The sequence below is a fragment of the Urocitellus parryii genome, chromosome 4, assembly GCF_045843805.1.
Source record: "Urocitellus parryii isolate mUroPar1 chromosome 4, mUroPar1.hap1, whole genome shotgun sequence".
Taxonomy (NCBI): domain Eukaryota; kingdom Metazoa; phylum Chordata; class Mammalia; order Rodentia; family Sciuridae; genus Urocitellus; species Urocitellus parryii.
Window position 1 is genome coordinate 203,928,629 of NC_135534.1, and position 11,954 is coordinate 203,940,582.

Genomic DNA, 11,954 nt, shown 5'->3' on the forward strand with positions numbered 1-11,954 from the left:
GAAACTCCCACAGCCCCACCCTCCCACCCTCTCCGCAGGGGGCGGGGGCTGGGGCCTCCCCGGTCAGATCCCAGCCCCCGAGGGCCGCCTCCTCGCTCCGCTTGGCTCCGCAGCAGGGCAGGGGCAGCTGCAAGCCCAAGGGGCCTGGAAGGTCTGGGGAACAAGCCACAGGCTCTGGGAATGTAGCCCACTGGGCTGAGGGCCACTGGGGGCCAGGCATCCACTGTCAGGGGGTCTGGCCCACAGGCAGGATGGCAAGGGGACAGGGCTATGCACAGCGCAGGATATTCTAAACCCCGGTGCCCAGGAGACAGCCTGGCAGCGACAGACAGGAGACTGCTGTAGCCTGGGTAGTGCCCTGGGCCACCAGGTCCAAGTTCAAGTCTTGGCTGGCCACTCTGTCACCATGTGATCTTCGGCTCACCTCCCTGAGTCGGTTTCCCCTTTGTGAGCAGGGAGGGTCTGCAGTGCCCACTACATAGGGTGCCCTGTGGCAAGCAGAGTCTGGCATAGGATCAGCTCCTGCCATGGTCACTTATTTCCAGTCTAGTACACACGGTGACTTGGTGTACCATACCCATTGGACAAAGATGGAGAAACTGAGGCACAGAGAGGGAGAGGGATTTCCCTAGGACACACATCAGGCTGAGTTATGCTTTGCCCTTCAGATTTCTTAACCATGGGATGGTAATTTTTTACTCTACAAACTTCCTCTGTGTGTGTGTGTGCAGAACAGAGATGAGGAAATGCAATCTCCCTCATACAGGGTGTCCAGACACCTGTAGAGACTGTGAGCAGATGCTGGGGTTGGGGTGCTACAAAATCAGCAGCTGCAAACTCAGCTCCGTGTGCTAAGTCAGTTCGACCTCTGAAGCCTCAGTCACCAAATCTCTAGAATGGGGACAGTGCAAGGTATGCAGTCAGCCAATAGAGGCTTGAAATTCTTTTTTATTTTTCCTGTTAATGCTGGGAATGGAACCCAGAGCCCCAAGCATGCCAGGCAAGCGCTCTACCACTGAGTGACAACCCCGCCCAGGTTCAGTATTTTTATCCTAGCCCCCAAGCTGGCCACTGCAGTTGTGAGAGGGAACTAAGGTCACTTGGGGCTCCTCCTACATCCTCCATAAAAATCATGCCCCGCCCCCAAATCAAGTCACCTGGAATTGGAAGCTGCTCATCATCCAGCTGTAGAGTCTGAGGTGCCAAGTTCCGTGCCTGCGGGGGCTCCCCAACCCCCTGGTAGCTGGAAAAAAGTCCTTGGTGGGGGAAGGGTCTAGGGACTTCACATGCAGTGAAGAGGACCCCAAGGACCTGAGAAGGAAAGGGACACAGCCCTTGGGACCATAGCAGCAAGGTTCTGCTCACAGACAGGCCTGGACAGACCAGTGAGCAAAAGTTCAAGTGAGCTGGGCACGGTGGGGCCTGCCTGTAATCCCAGCGGCTCAGGAGGCTGAGGCAGGAGGATCGCGCGTTCAAAGCCAGCCTCAGCAAAAGTGAGGTGCTAAGCAACTCAGTGAGACCCTGTCTCTAAGTAAAATACAAAACAGGGCTGGGGATGTGGCTCAGTGGTTGAGCGCCCCTGGGTTCAATCCCCAGTAGCAAAAAGAAAAAAAAAAAGTTCAGGTGAAAGAATGAGGTTTCTGAGCCAAGGACTTGGGGGAGAAGGGGCAACAACTCCAACCCTTGCTTCTGAGCACTGAGAACTCTCCAGACATGGAGCTGGAACCTCCACACCATCCACACAACAGACCTGGGAGACAAACTCTGGCCCTGCCCCTGTTTCACAGATGAGGAAACCAAGACTAAGGAGCAGAATCCTGACAGACAACCAGGTGCCCAACTCTCACGCAGCTGCCCCTTCCCATCTCTGGGTTGCCGTCAGAGGGGCCTAAAGCCTGGTGGGGAGCTTCTTAGTGGAGGCAGAGGGTAGGTCACTGGCTTCTCCCAGGGATAGTTCCAGTGTGACTTGGGCTAACTGCTGAGCTGTGGCACCAGCCAGTGCTGGCTTCCTGACCTGCTGTGTGTCATACACAAGAGACTTTGCCTTTCTGGGTCTCAGTTTCCTCACCTGTGAAATGGGATGATCCAGCAGCACCAGTAGGTGGGAGAATCCCTGGCCAGCACACTGTGAGTCTCAGCAACTGGAGGGTGGGTGCCCAAGCTTCACGGGGGTAGGCCTGGCAGACACTGGTGAGCGGGCACATGGTGTGAGACCTGGGAGTCGTGGCCACCGAGAGGCTGTTGCTGTGGTAGAGGCGCTTTGTCAGCAAGAGAGCCAGGCCTGCCGTTGGCCGGGGCGCCAGGGCAGTTGCCGGCATCCCCGGGAGAATGAATGGGGCTCAGTGTGGTGGCTCCGCTGAGCTCAGAGCCCCCTTTGTGCTGCCTCAAGTGGCCGTTGGGAGTGCAGCCAGTGACCTGCTGGCGGGTGGCTGTCCCCCAGGCCCTCCTCAGCCTGCACTGGAGGCCAGCCAGGCTGCCCCCCTGCTGCAGCCCTGGACACCGAGGAGCTCCCTCCCTCCAGGCTCTGCCTCTGGGACCCCGCCCCCAGGACACCCTGCTTCCCTGCCCTGGCACGGGCGGGCTGCTGCCTCCCCGAGTCCCTCTAGGGCCAGCTTGAGCCAGGGGCTCCCAGGAACCCTGCTCTGGTTTCGGTTCCCACCTCCCAGCCCCTCATCCCCAACCTGTGACTCAAGCAGGGACAATGTGGGGGCTTCTGGAGGGGAAGGAGAAGACAAGCCCAGGGAGGGGGCAGGTGCTGTCAGGGATGGAGACCTAAGTAACAGGCGTCAGCCAGGGCTGGGGTGGCGGCTCAGTGGTGGGGCGCTTGCCTAGCCTGTGTGAAGCCCTGGGTTCGATCCTCAGCACCACATATAAATAAATCAATAAAGATCCATTGACAAATAATTTTTTAAAAAGGCATTAGCCAACCTGAGTCCTCACCTGCATGACCTTGGGCAAGTCAGGTCACCTGAGCGTCTTTTTTTTTCCCTTCAACAAAATGAGGCAAATACAGCATGATTCATGGCAGTGGAATAAAATGTTAATACTGGGGGCACCACTTGCACCTCACTCACTTGTGTCTTTATTTGCATATTCCAAACAGACTTCAAGCCTCCCCATCCATGTGACCCTCTTCCTCGGGCCTCTCCTGTAAGTGCCCAGTGGAGGCTTTTCCCTGGTTTGAGTTGGTTGCCTGGTATTGGGGGCAGTGCAGGACGATGGCGAATGACCCTGGACTTTGAGAGCAAAGAGAAGCAGCTTTGAATCCCAGCTTCAGAGCTTCCTGGCTGGGTGGCCTTGGCCAGGCCACTTCACAGCTCAAAGCCTGCTTCCTCTCTGTCATTTGTGCCCAACCATAGCAACCTCCTAAGAGGGATGTTGTCAAGTGTCAGGGCCAGACCCAGTGAAGCTCATGGGAGCAAAAGAGCCATGGCTGGAAGGGCCATGGGTGTCACACGGCCATTCTCTGTCCTGTGTCCCCCATGCATTGACTCTACCACAGGCCAAGCCTCCACCCCACGAGCCTGCCTTCCTCGTCCCCTCCACCTCCTCACTCCTTCCTGGCTGGAAGAGAAAAAGAGAGGACCCAAACCAGAGTCAAAAACTCTCAGTGGCTCCCTTTCCTGCCCTGTGCCTCAGTTTCCCTGTTAGATGGCGGCAGGACCGGAGGCTCTTGAGGTCTGTTCAGCCAGTCAGTCAACAAACATTTACTGAGGACCAGCCTCATACGGGGCCTTGCTGTTCAGCCAGCCCACTGGAAGCAGGCAAAATTCCCCTCCAACCAGCAAAGCAGAAGCCCAGGCTGGGAAGTCACTCATGACCTCTTGGTCCCCCAGGGTTTGCCAGCTGTGGTGATGGGAGGCTCCAGGCAGCTGGGTGGCCTTCCAGCCTGCTCCTGACCCCTTCTGCCTGCCTCCCCTAGCAGCTGCCTGCGGCCCTGAGGGGAAGTGACTGACAGATGTCAGGGTTCAGGTCAGGGATGCTAGGGTGGAGGTGACAACATCACCGGAAACCTTGCTAGGGCTTCTGCTCACAGGATGTGACTTGGCAGGGGGGCTTGTGGAAAACAGGCACCGGGCCCTAGTCTGAAAGTACGACAGTGGAAGCCACATGAGCCCAGGACAAGTCCCCCAAAGCTATTGTCCCCTTCCACATCTTACATTGGCACCCATGTCCTGAGGCTCCGCCCTGGCTCCACCCCTAGCTCAGATGGGTGGGACCCTGATATGGGGAATGTGTGGGGTTTGTGCCAAACCCACCTGGTTCAAATGCCAGTATGGCCACTGTGATATCAGCTCTGAGGCTCAGGGTCCTTATGTGCACAGTGGAGGTGAGAGCGGGGCCTGCCTCACACAGGTCAGGGACAACTGAGGTAATTCCCACAGAGCATTAAGTGTAGAGCGTGGACCATTTACTTTCCCTCAACAAATTGTAGTTACAGCAATTATCTCCCTCCCTACCCCTGATTTAGCCAAGCATCTGCCTGCTTCTCATAAGTAATATACTTGTAAAGTGTGGCCACACTGCCCAGCTTCTTGGTCTAATCCTCAAGACTCTTCTTGGCAGAGGGATAGGTCACCTTTCCCCAGAACAGGACCTCGTGGGACATCAGGGTCATCTCCTCCTGCGAGGAGGCTTTCAGGTCAAGCCGCAGGGATAAGAGCTTGGAGCAATGGGGAGGGCTTCATGGAGGAAGGCAGGGAGCAGGTGGGGTGAGATCCAGGGAGCACTGTCCTGAAGGCAGGTGGGCTTGGGAAGCTGGGAAACAGTAGGGAGACTGTGGAGCTGGAGCCTGCCAAAGTGAATTGGAAAGAGCAAGGGTCACACTCAGGGTTTTCCTAAAGACAGTAGAAGATTTCAGAAAGATTTGGCCCTGGCTGTGCAAGGATCGGACGGAATGGCTAGACTGGAGGGCCAGGACTCAGGCTCCCTCCACAATAGGCTGGAGACGAAGGAACAGATTGAAGGGATGAGGCAGAGGAGGCAGAAAGGACAGCTTCGCTGGGCTGCTCTGTGGGGAAGAGCTGAAGGAAGGATCAGGGGGCTCCTGGAGCCAGGAAGATTCTGGAGAAGGGACAGGAGGACCGACGCAGAGTAAGTGGTGGACATGGTGCTTGCAGAAGGACAGTATGCCTCCAACAACCCCACTGCTGTCCTCTGGTCAGACTATAAATAGGGTGGGTGATGAGAGTCTTGTTCATATATTAGACCAGCTTCATCACTGTGACCTTGGGCAAATGACCTTCCCTTTCTGAGCCTCAATGTCCTCTTCTGTAAAACGGGTTGGCGGTCCCGACTGGATTCAGGATTCTGCAGGAACGCTGAGCACACAGGGAGTGCTGCACCTGTTAGCCATTTTCGCGATTACTGACTCGTGCTAGACCAGCTCTGGCGCAGTTGGGAGGAGGCAGGGTTCTCATGGGTCCCATCCCTGCCTCCCAGAGAACCGAGGGTCCAGGGTTAGAAGGCCCTGGCGTTGCTCGCTCGCTGCCTCCAGTGTCGCCGCGCCCCCTGGCGGCCATCGGTTGCCATGTCAACGGCGGGTGGCGGGGGCCGGTGGAGGCGGCGGCTGGGGCCGTTCTCTCCTCCCAGGGCCGGAGGCCGCTCCCTCTGCGCCTCTTGCCTTCGCCTCTGGGGGGACATACCCAGCCAGGAAGGAAGGGGCTCCGCGCAGCAGCAGGCCTGTGGGGGTAAACTGAGGCACGCGGCAGGGCGCCCTACAACCAGGTGTCGAGCGCGGGGCCCCACCTCCGAAGGCGGAGGAGGGGCCGCGGGCGGTGACGCGCCGAGGCGGCCGGCGGGCAGCGAGCGGGCGGGCGGGCGGGCGACAGGAGCGGCGGCGGCGGCAGGTGCGGCCGCGGAGGGTGGGAGGGAGGCGGGAGGGGGCGGGCAGAGGGGGAGGGGAGGGCGAGGTCGGGGCGCCTCCCCCTTTATAACGCGCCCCCTCCTGGGCTCTCCGGCCGCCTCCTCGTCCGCGCTTCCCGTATCGCCCCCTCGCCCGGCCGCCCCGGGCCCGGGCCCGGCCAGGGAGCCCCCTAGGCCGCGGCTCGGGGGCCACCCCCCCTCGTCCGCCGCCCCGCGCAGCTCCGCGGAGGCGGCGCCGTCGGAGGAGGAGGAGCAGGGCACTGCGGCTGGCCCCGGATCGGGCGCCAGAGCGGCAGCAGCTTCGGCAGCAAGCGCGGCCCGGGCCGATGCAGCGGGACGCACCGCCCAGAGCCCCAGCCCCAGCGCCCCGGCTCCCCGGGCCCCCGATCGGTGCCGCCGCCAGTAGTGGCGGCGGCGGCGGAGGCGGGGGCAGCGGCGGTGGCGGAGGCGCCTCTGCAGCTTTGGCTCCCCCTGGCCTCCCGGGAACTACAAGTCCCAGGGGGCCTGGCGGCGGGCGGCGGCCGGAAGAGGCGGGGTCGGCACCGCGAGGCCGGAAGTGGCCGTGGAGGCGGAAGTGGCGCGGCCGCGGCGGGGCCTGGAGCGCGGCGGCTGGACCTGGAGCGGCGGCGGCTGCGGCTGGGGGCGGTGGCGGCGCTCTGGAGGCGGCCATGGCAAAGCAGTACGACTCGGTGGAGTGCCCCTTTTGCGATGAAGTGACCAAATATGAGAAGCTTGCGAAGATCGGCCAAGGCACCTTTGGGTAAGGCTGGGCCTGGAAGGGCCGGAAGCCCTAAACCTGCACCTATGGGGGTCCTACTTCGGGGCCCCAGGACCCGGCACGAGGAGGTAGGGAAGCCGCGGAATCCTGGGGCTGTTCCTTGGTTGCGCTAGGCCGCGCCGCAGCCCACCCCGACCCGACGGAGTTGGCTGGCGGGGAGGAGCCAAAGGCCGGGGGTTGGGGGCGGGGAGGGGTTGCAAAGAGGCGCCCTAGAGGGGAGCGGGATCTGTACGAGAGATGCATCGGTGAAAGAAGGGCTCGAGGGAAGGGCGCAGAGGCTCAGGGAGAGACCAAAGGTACCGAGTGGTGGAGTAGCCGCGTGCCAGCCCCGCCAGGGAGTTTCGTCTTTCCTGCAGCCCCTCCTCTCGTAGGGGAGGGGCGGCCCCCGCTGAATCGCCTGATGAGCTCTCTTGGGTCTCCCTCCCCGCCTGCAGGGAGGTGTTCAAGGCCAAGCACCGCAAGACCGGCAAGAAGGTGGCTCTGAAGAAAGTGCTCATGGAGAACGAGAAGGAGGGGGTGAGTAAGGGTCTGGTGAGCAGGCCTGCCAACTGCCAGACCACTGGGTTGGGTATCCATCCTAGTGCTTCCAGGAGACTCGGTTTATACCTAGTAGTTTTGGAAATGTCCATATTGCAGGGAATTTGGCCTCTCACCGAATTAAATTCAAATGTTCTGAAGCATTTGATGTTTCAATTTAAGCAAATACGGTTGGGGCCAAGAGGGGGAGCTCATGCTTGCGTGGTGTGTATGTCGGTTTTAAGTTAGGAAGCCTTGAAACATCTTTTCCTTGGCGTTTAATATTGTTTGATGTAAAAGGAAAATACAAGTACAGCTTTTTAGATATCTACTTTTTAGAAAGAAATGTTATAGTCTTAACGACAAGTGTAGAGCTAAAGTTTGAAGGTTGAAACCATGGACATTTGGTGACTGTAAAGCGTCAGTTTGTTGCCTTGAATTGTCTCCTCGTGTGCATAGTGTTATACCTGTTTTACATATTAGATATCTGAGACAACTGATTTCAGAACACATAGTGTTATTCCCATCCTGTGTCCCTTAGTGTAGACCTTGAGGCCAGTTCTTTTGGTCTGTAGCACTCCCTCTTGACCACTTCCTCCTCTTCTCCTACCCAGTTCCCCATCACAGCCTTACGGGAGATCAAGATTCTTCAACTTTTAAAACATGAGAATGTGGTCAACTTGATTGAGATTTGTCGAACCAAAGGTAAGTTGTTTGGAGATTGTGAGAAAATGAGGCTTCAACTTCTAGGGCTTTGGGCCTAAACTAGGTTCAGACATATCGTGCTTTGTTCTCTGGTCCTCTTTGATTGGAGTGATGCTTCCCCAGGGCCTGCCACAGCACCCAAACAGAGAAGGCACACAGAAAGTGTCTGACCAGCGAAGGAGTGTGTTAATGAGTGCTTCAGAGGGCATGGGTGCCTGTGGGTTGGAAGGGGTGGGAGCTGGTGGCAGGAGAGTGAGTTGGGTACAGATTTTTTACTTTTTTTTCCTTCCTGCCCTTTCTGCCTCAGCATCCCCCTATAACCGCTGCAAGGGCAGTATATACCTGGTGTTCGACTTCTGTGAGCATGACCTTGCTGGGTTGCTAAGCAACGTCCTAGTCAAGTTTACACTATCAGAGATCAAGAGGGTGATGCAGATGCTGCTCAATGGCCTCTACTATATCCACAGGAACAAGGTGGGCACCAGAGGTGGGAGGAGAGACCCAGGCATAAGCTGACCACGTTGCTGTGTGGGTGTGACTGAAGGACCTTCACTTTCATCCTCCTTCCAGATCCTGCACAGGGATATGAAAGCTGCCAATGTGCTCATTACCCGAGATGGGGTCCTGAAGCTGGCAGACTTTGGGTTGGCTCGGGCTTTCAGTCTGGCCAAGAACAGCCAGCCCAACCGCTATACCAACCGTGTGGTGACGCTCTGGTACCGGCCTCCGGAGCTGCTGCTCGGTGAGGATTCCCGAGCGGGCAGGGGGGCAGGGGCCGGGCACCTACCCGGCACAGCCCCTTACTGCCAGGGCTTCTTGAGCCACCGGCCCTGGGGCATCGAGTCTCAAGAGGCCCTTGGGCTCAACGGGCCCTCCTGGTACGCTCTTCTTCCCAGGGGAGCGGGACTACGGCCCGCCCATTGACCTGTGGGGTGCTGGGTGCATCATGGCAGAGATGTGGACCCGCAGCCCTATCATGCAGGGCAACACGGAGCAGCACCAGCTTGCCCTCATCAGCCAGCTCTGTGGTTCCATCACCCCTGAGGTTTGTGGCTAAGCTGAATGGGCCCTGGTACCTGTGGGGTGGGGAGATCCAGGTCTCCTTGGCAGAGGAACTGGGGAGTGGGATCAGGAAAGCTCTTCTCCGGAGAGTGGCTGGTGGAGGGCTGGGGCCTGCTCTGCAGAGCCTTCCTCTGCCAAGGCGTTTGAGTTAGTGCTGGGTTTTTATTTTTGTTTTGTTTTCTCTGAAAAACAGAAGTATGCCCATGTTAGGGTTGGCACAGGTATTCCAGATGACTTGTGCCAAAGGGCCAGGCCCTTGGTGTGTGCCACATCCTTGGTGGCACTGCTGCCTTCATCTTGGAGGGCTCCAGTTCTCCCTCAAAGGTTATCTGGGAGTGTCTGGGTTGTTTTGCCCCTGAACCCTGCCCCTGACCTCACTCTGTCCTTTCTCAACTCCTGCCCCCCCAGGTGTGGCCAAATGTAGACAAATATGAGCTGTTTGAGAAGCTGGAGCTGGTCAAGGGCCAGAAGCGGAAGGTGAAGGACAGGCTGAAGGCCTACGTCCGGGACCCCTATGCGCTGGACCTCATCGATAAGCTGCTGGTGCTGGATCCCGCACAGCGCATCGACAGCGACGACGCCCTCAACCACGACTTCTTCTGGTCTGACCCCATGCCCTCAGACCTCAAGGGCATGCTGTCCACCCACCTGACGTCTATGTTTGAATACCTGGCACCACCACGCCGGAAGGGCAGCCAGATCACCCAGCAGTCCACCAATCAGAGCCGCAATCCTGCCACCACCAACCAGACGGAGTTTGAGCGCGTCTTCTGAGGGCGGGGCCGCTGTTTTCTTTTTTCTCTGCTTTATGACTCGTGGTGGAGATGATGGGCATTTGAGGTTTTTTTCTCTAGCGCACATTTTATTTAGTCTCCACCCTGGGTACTGGGAACAACCAGCGAGTGGACTGGAGGGCTTGTTGCCAAAGGGCAAGGCGGGCACAGGGGCTGCCTGATTGCCTTGCCCTGTTCTGGATTTCTGGATGGTGCTGGGAGGGTCTCCCATGTACCCCAGGACAGGAAGTGGGGCCAGTGAGCCTCGAATGGTGACTTTCTAAGAGCTCCCAGCATGGTGGGAGGAGGGGACAGTCTCTCACATCCCCAGCCCTCCTCTTGGGATGAGAAACTGGCGAGGGGAATGGAGCTGCCTCAGGAACAGGCTGCTCTTGGCCTGGCCCTCAGGGCACTGAGGGCAGCAAAAACTCTTGGTTTCTTCAGTAGGAGAATTTTATCGTGTTTCTTTGTTGAGTTGTTCAGAGACATTCCTGGATGCAGGCCGATCAGTTACAATTAAAAGTTGACCCTTCTTTTTTTTTCCAGTAAGTGGTGTGTGTTTTCTGCATTCAGACCCATGGCTGGCCCAGCGGTTAGGGTTTGATTTGTCAACTTGCTGAAAGTCTTGACTCTCTTCTTTGTCCCCGTTCATGTTTCCTCATATAGTCACGGAGGACTTGGGCCTTGCCATTTCCTTCCTGGGTGCCTCCTAGACTGTGTAGTCAGGCACCTAAGGGCACGCACTGTGAGCCCCCTGTTCCTCTGCTGGGTGCTGGAGGAAGGAGCCCTGCTGTGGGGAGCAGTGAGGGTCTCCTGGGAGCCACATCTGCAGAGGTGATCAGAGACCCATCTGTGGCAGGTGACGGGTACATTCAGACTGACCCAGGAACACAGGGCTGCGGGAGGATCTGGAACGACCATTAGGTCTGTAACTTGCAGAGGTTCTTTGTGCTGCTGGGTGAAGGAGGGCTCAGAGAGAGTGACCCGGGGTGAAAGGATCACGGGCCATGGGGAGGTGGCAGTTGCATGAATCTGGATGGTGGGGTGGACAGGAGGGAAGAAATAGTTCATGTGAACATGAGGATGTGAGGGCTGGGCTGGGGTCCTTTGAGGAGCTGCAGGTACCGGCAGACTCCTGTAAGTTTTCTTAAAACTCCTGTAACAAATACCTTGAACACACTAGCTTAAAGGAACAAGCTCATCCTGTTGATTCTGGAGGCCAGATGCCCAAAAGCCATGTGTTTGCAGGTTTGTTCCTTTGGGAGACTCTTTGAGGCCCCCAGCCTCTGGTGGCTGCCACAGTCCTTAGTGCATTCTGGCTTTTTTGTTTGTCATTTTTGGTACCTAGGATGGAATCCAGGTTGCTTTGCCACTGAGCTACATCCCCAACCCTTTTTATGTTTTATATTTTGTGAGAGGGTCTTGCTGAATTGTTGAGAGTGCCTTGAACTTGAGATCCTCCTGCCTCAGCCTCCTGGAATGGTGTACCACTGTGCCTGGTACTCGGGCTTTTAAATGTATTGTCCTAACCTTTTCCTCATTTTCATATGAATATGGCATTTTCTTCTTTCTGTCTCTCTTGAGGACCTTAGTCATCAGATTTAGGACCCACATTGATAATGGTGTGACCTTACTCCAATTATATCTACAAAATCTTTTTTTTTTTTTTTTTTTACAAAAATCCTCTTAATGGCTGTTGACCTGTTTTGGATTTTAGATAACAGAAAAAGGGCTGGCCCAATTCAAAATGTTTTCTATAAAGGATAAAAGTCTTCTTTAAAAGCCCCACACACACCCCCTTTGTTGTACTGGGGATGGAACTTGGGGCCGCTCAACTGGGCAAGTGCTCCACCAGTGAGTTACACCCCCAGTCCCAGGGTTCAGGTTGACCCAGCAATTCCCCCTGGAGAGGTCCGTTTCTTCGGGCCATTGCACAGTGCTGCTCTGTCGACTCCACTCTCTACCACACTAGAGTTGACATCCTTCATCAAGGTCCTTCCAAGGACCAGACGCTTCCAAACTTGATAACTTCCAAGAACAAAGCAGTTCCCACCTGTGGAACTCGCATTCTTATGGGTCCAGACTAGTCTGATGGAGTAAATTCTGTGGAGAACAAAATAGTGGAGGAGGAGGGAAAAGGATTGGGGCAACGGGTCAGAGTAACATGGGAGCAGAAATCCCAAGGGAACCGGGGGGTTGGGTGATACAGTTGCAGAGCTACGAAGTCTTCAGACACCTGTGGGGACAGGTGTTTC

The 11,954-nt window shown here is 56.9% G+C and overlaps 1 protein-coding gene across 2 annotated transcripts; it reads left to right on the forward strand.

The window, feature by feature from the left end:
* Positions 1–5,989: 5,989 nt before the first annotated feature.
* On the forward strand, positions 5,990–10,239 carry Cdk9 (cyclin dependent kinase 9). Of its 2 annotated transcripts, none has more exons than XM_026386398.2 (7): positions 5,990–6,625; positions 7,078–7,159; positions 7,774–7,864; positions 8,172–8,338; positions 8,435–8,606; positions 8,818–8,909; positions 9,335–10,239. In XM_026386398.2, exons 1-7 carry the CDS (start codon positions 6,192–6,194, stop codon positions 9,698–9,700), a joined length of 1,404 nt encoding a protein of 467 aa, XP_026242183.2. In that variant the 5' UTR covers positions 5,990–6,191; the 3' UTR covers positions 9,701–10,239. The 2 variants fall into 2 exon arrangements, with proteins under 2 accessions (XP_026242183.2, XP_026242182.2); XM_026386397.2 differs by having other exon boundaries at positions 5,998–6,625; positions 8,761–8,909.
* The last annotated feature ends 1,715 nt before the right edge of the window (positions 10,240–11,954 follow it).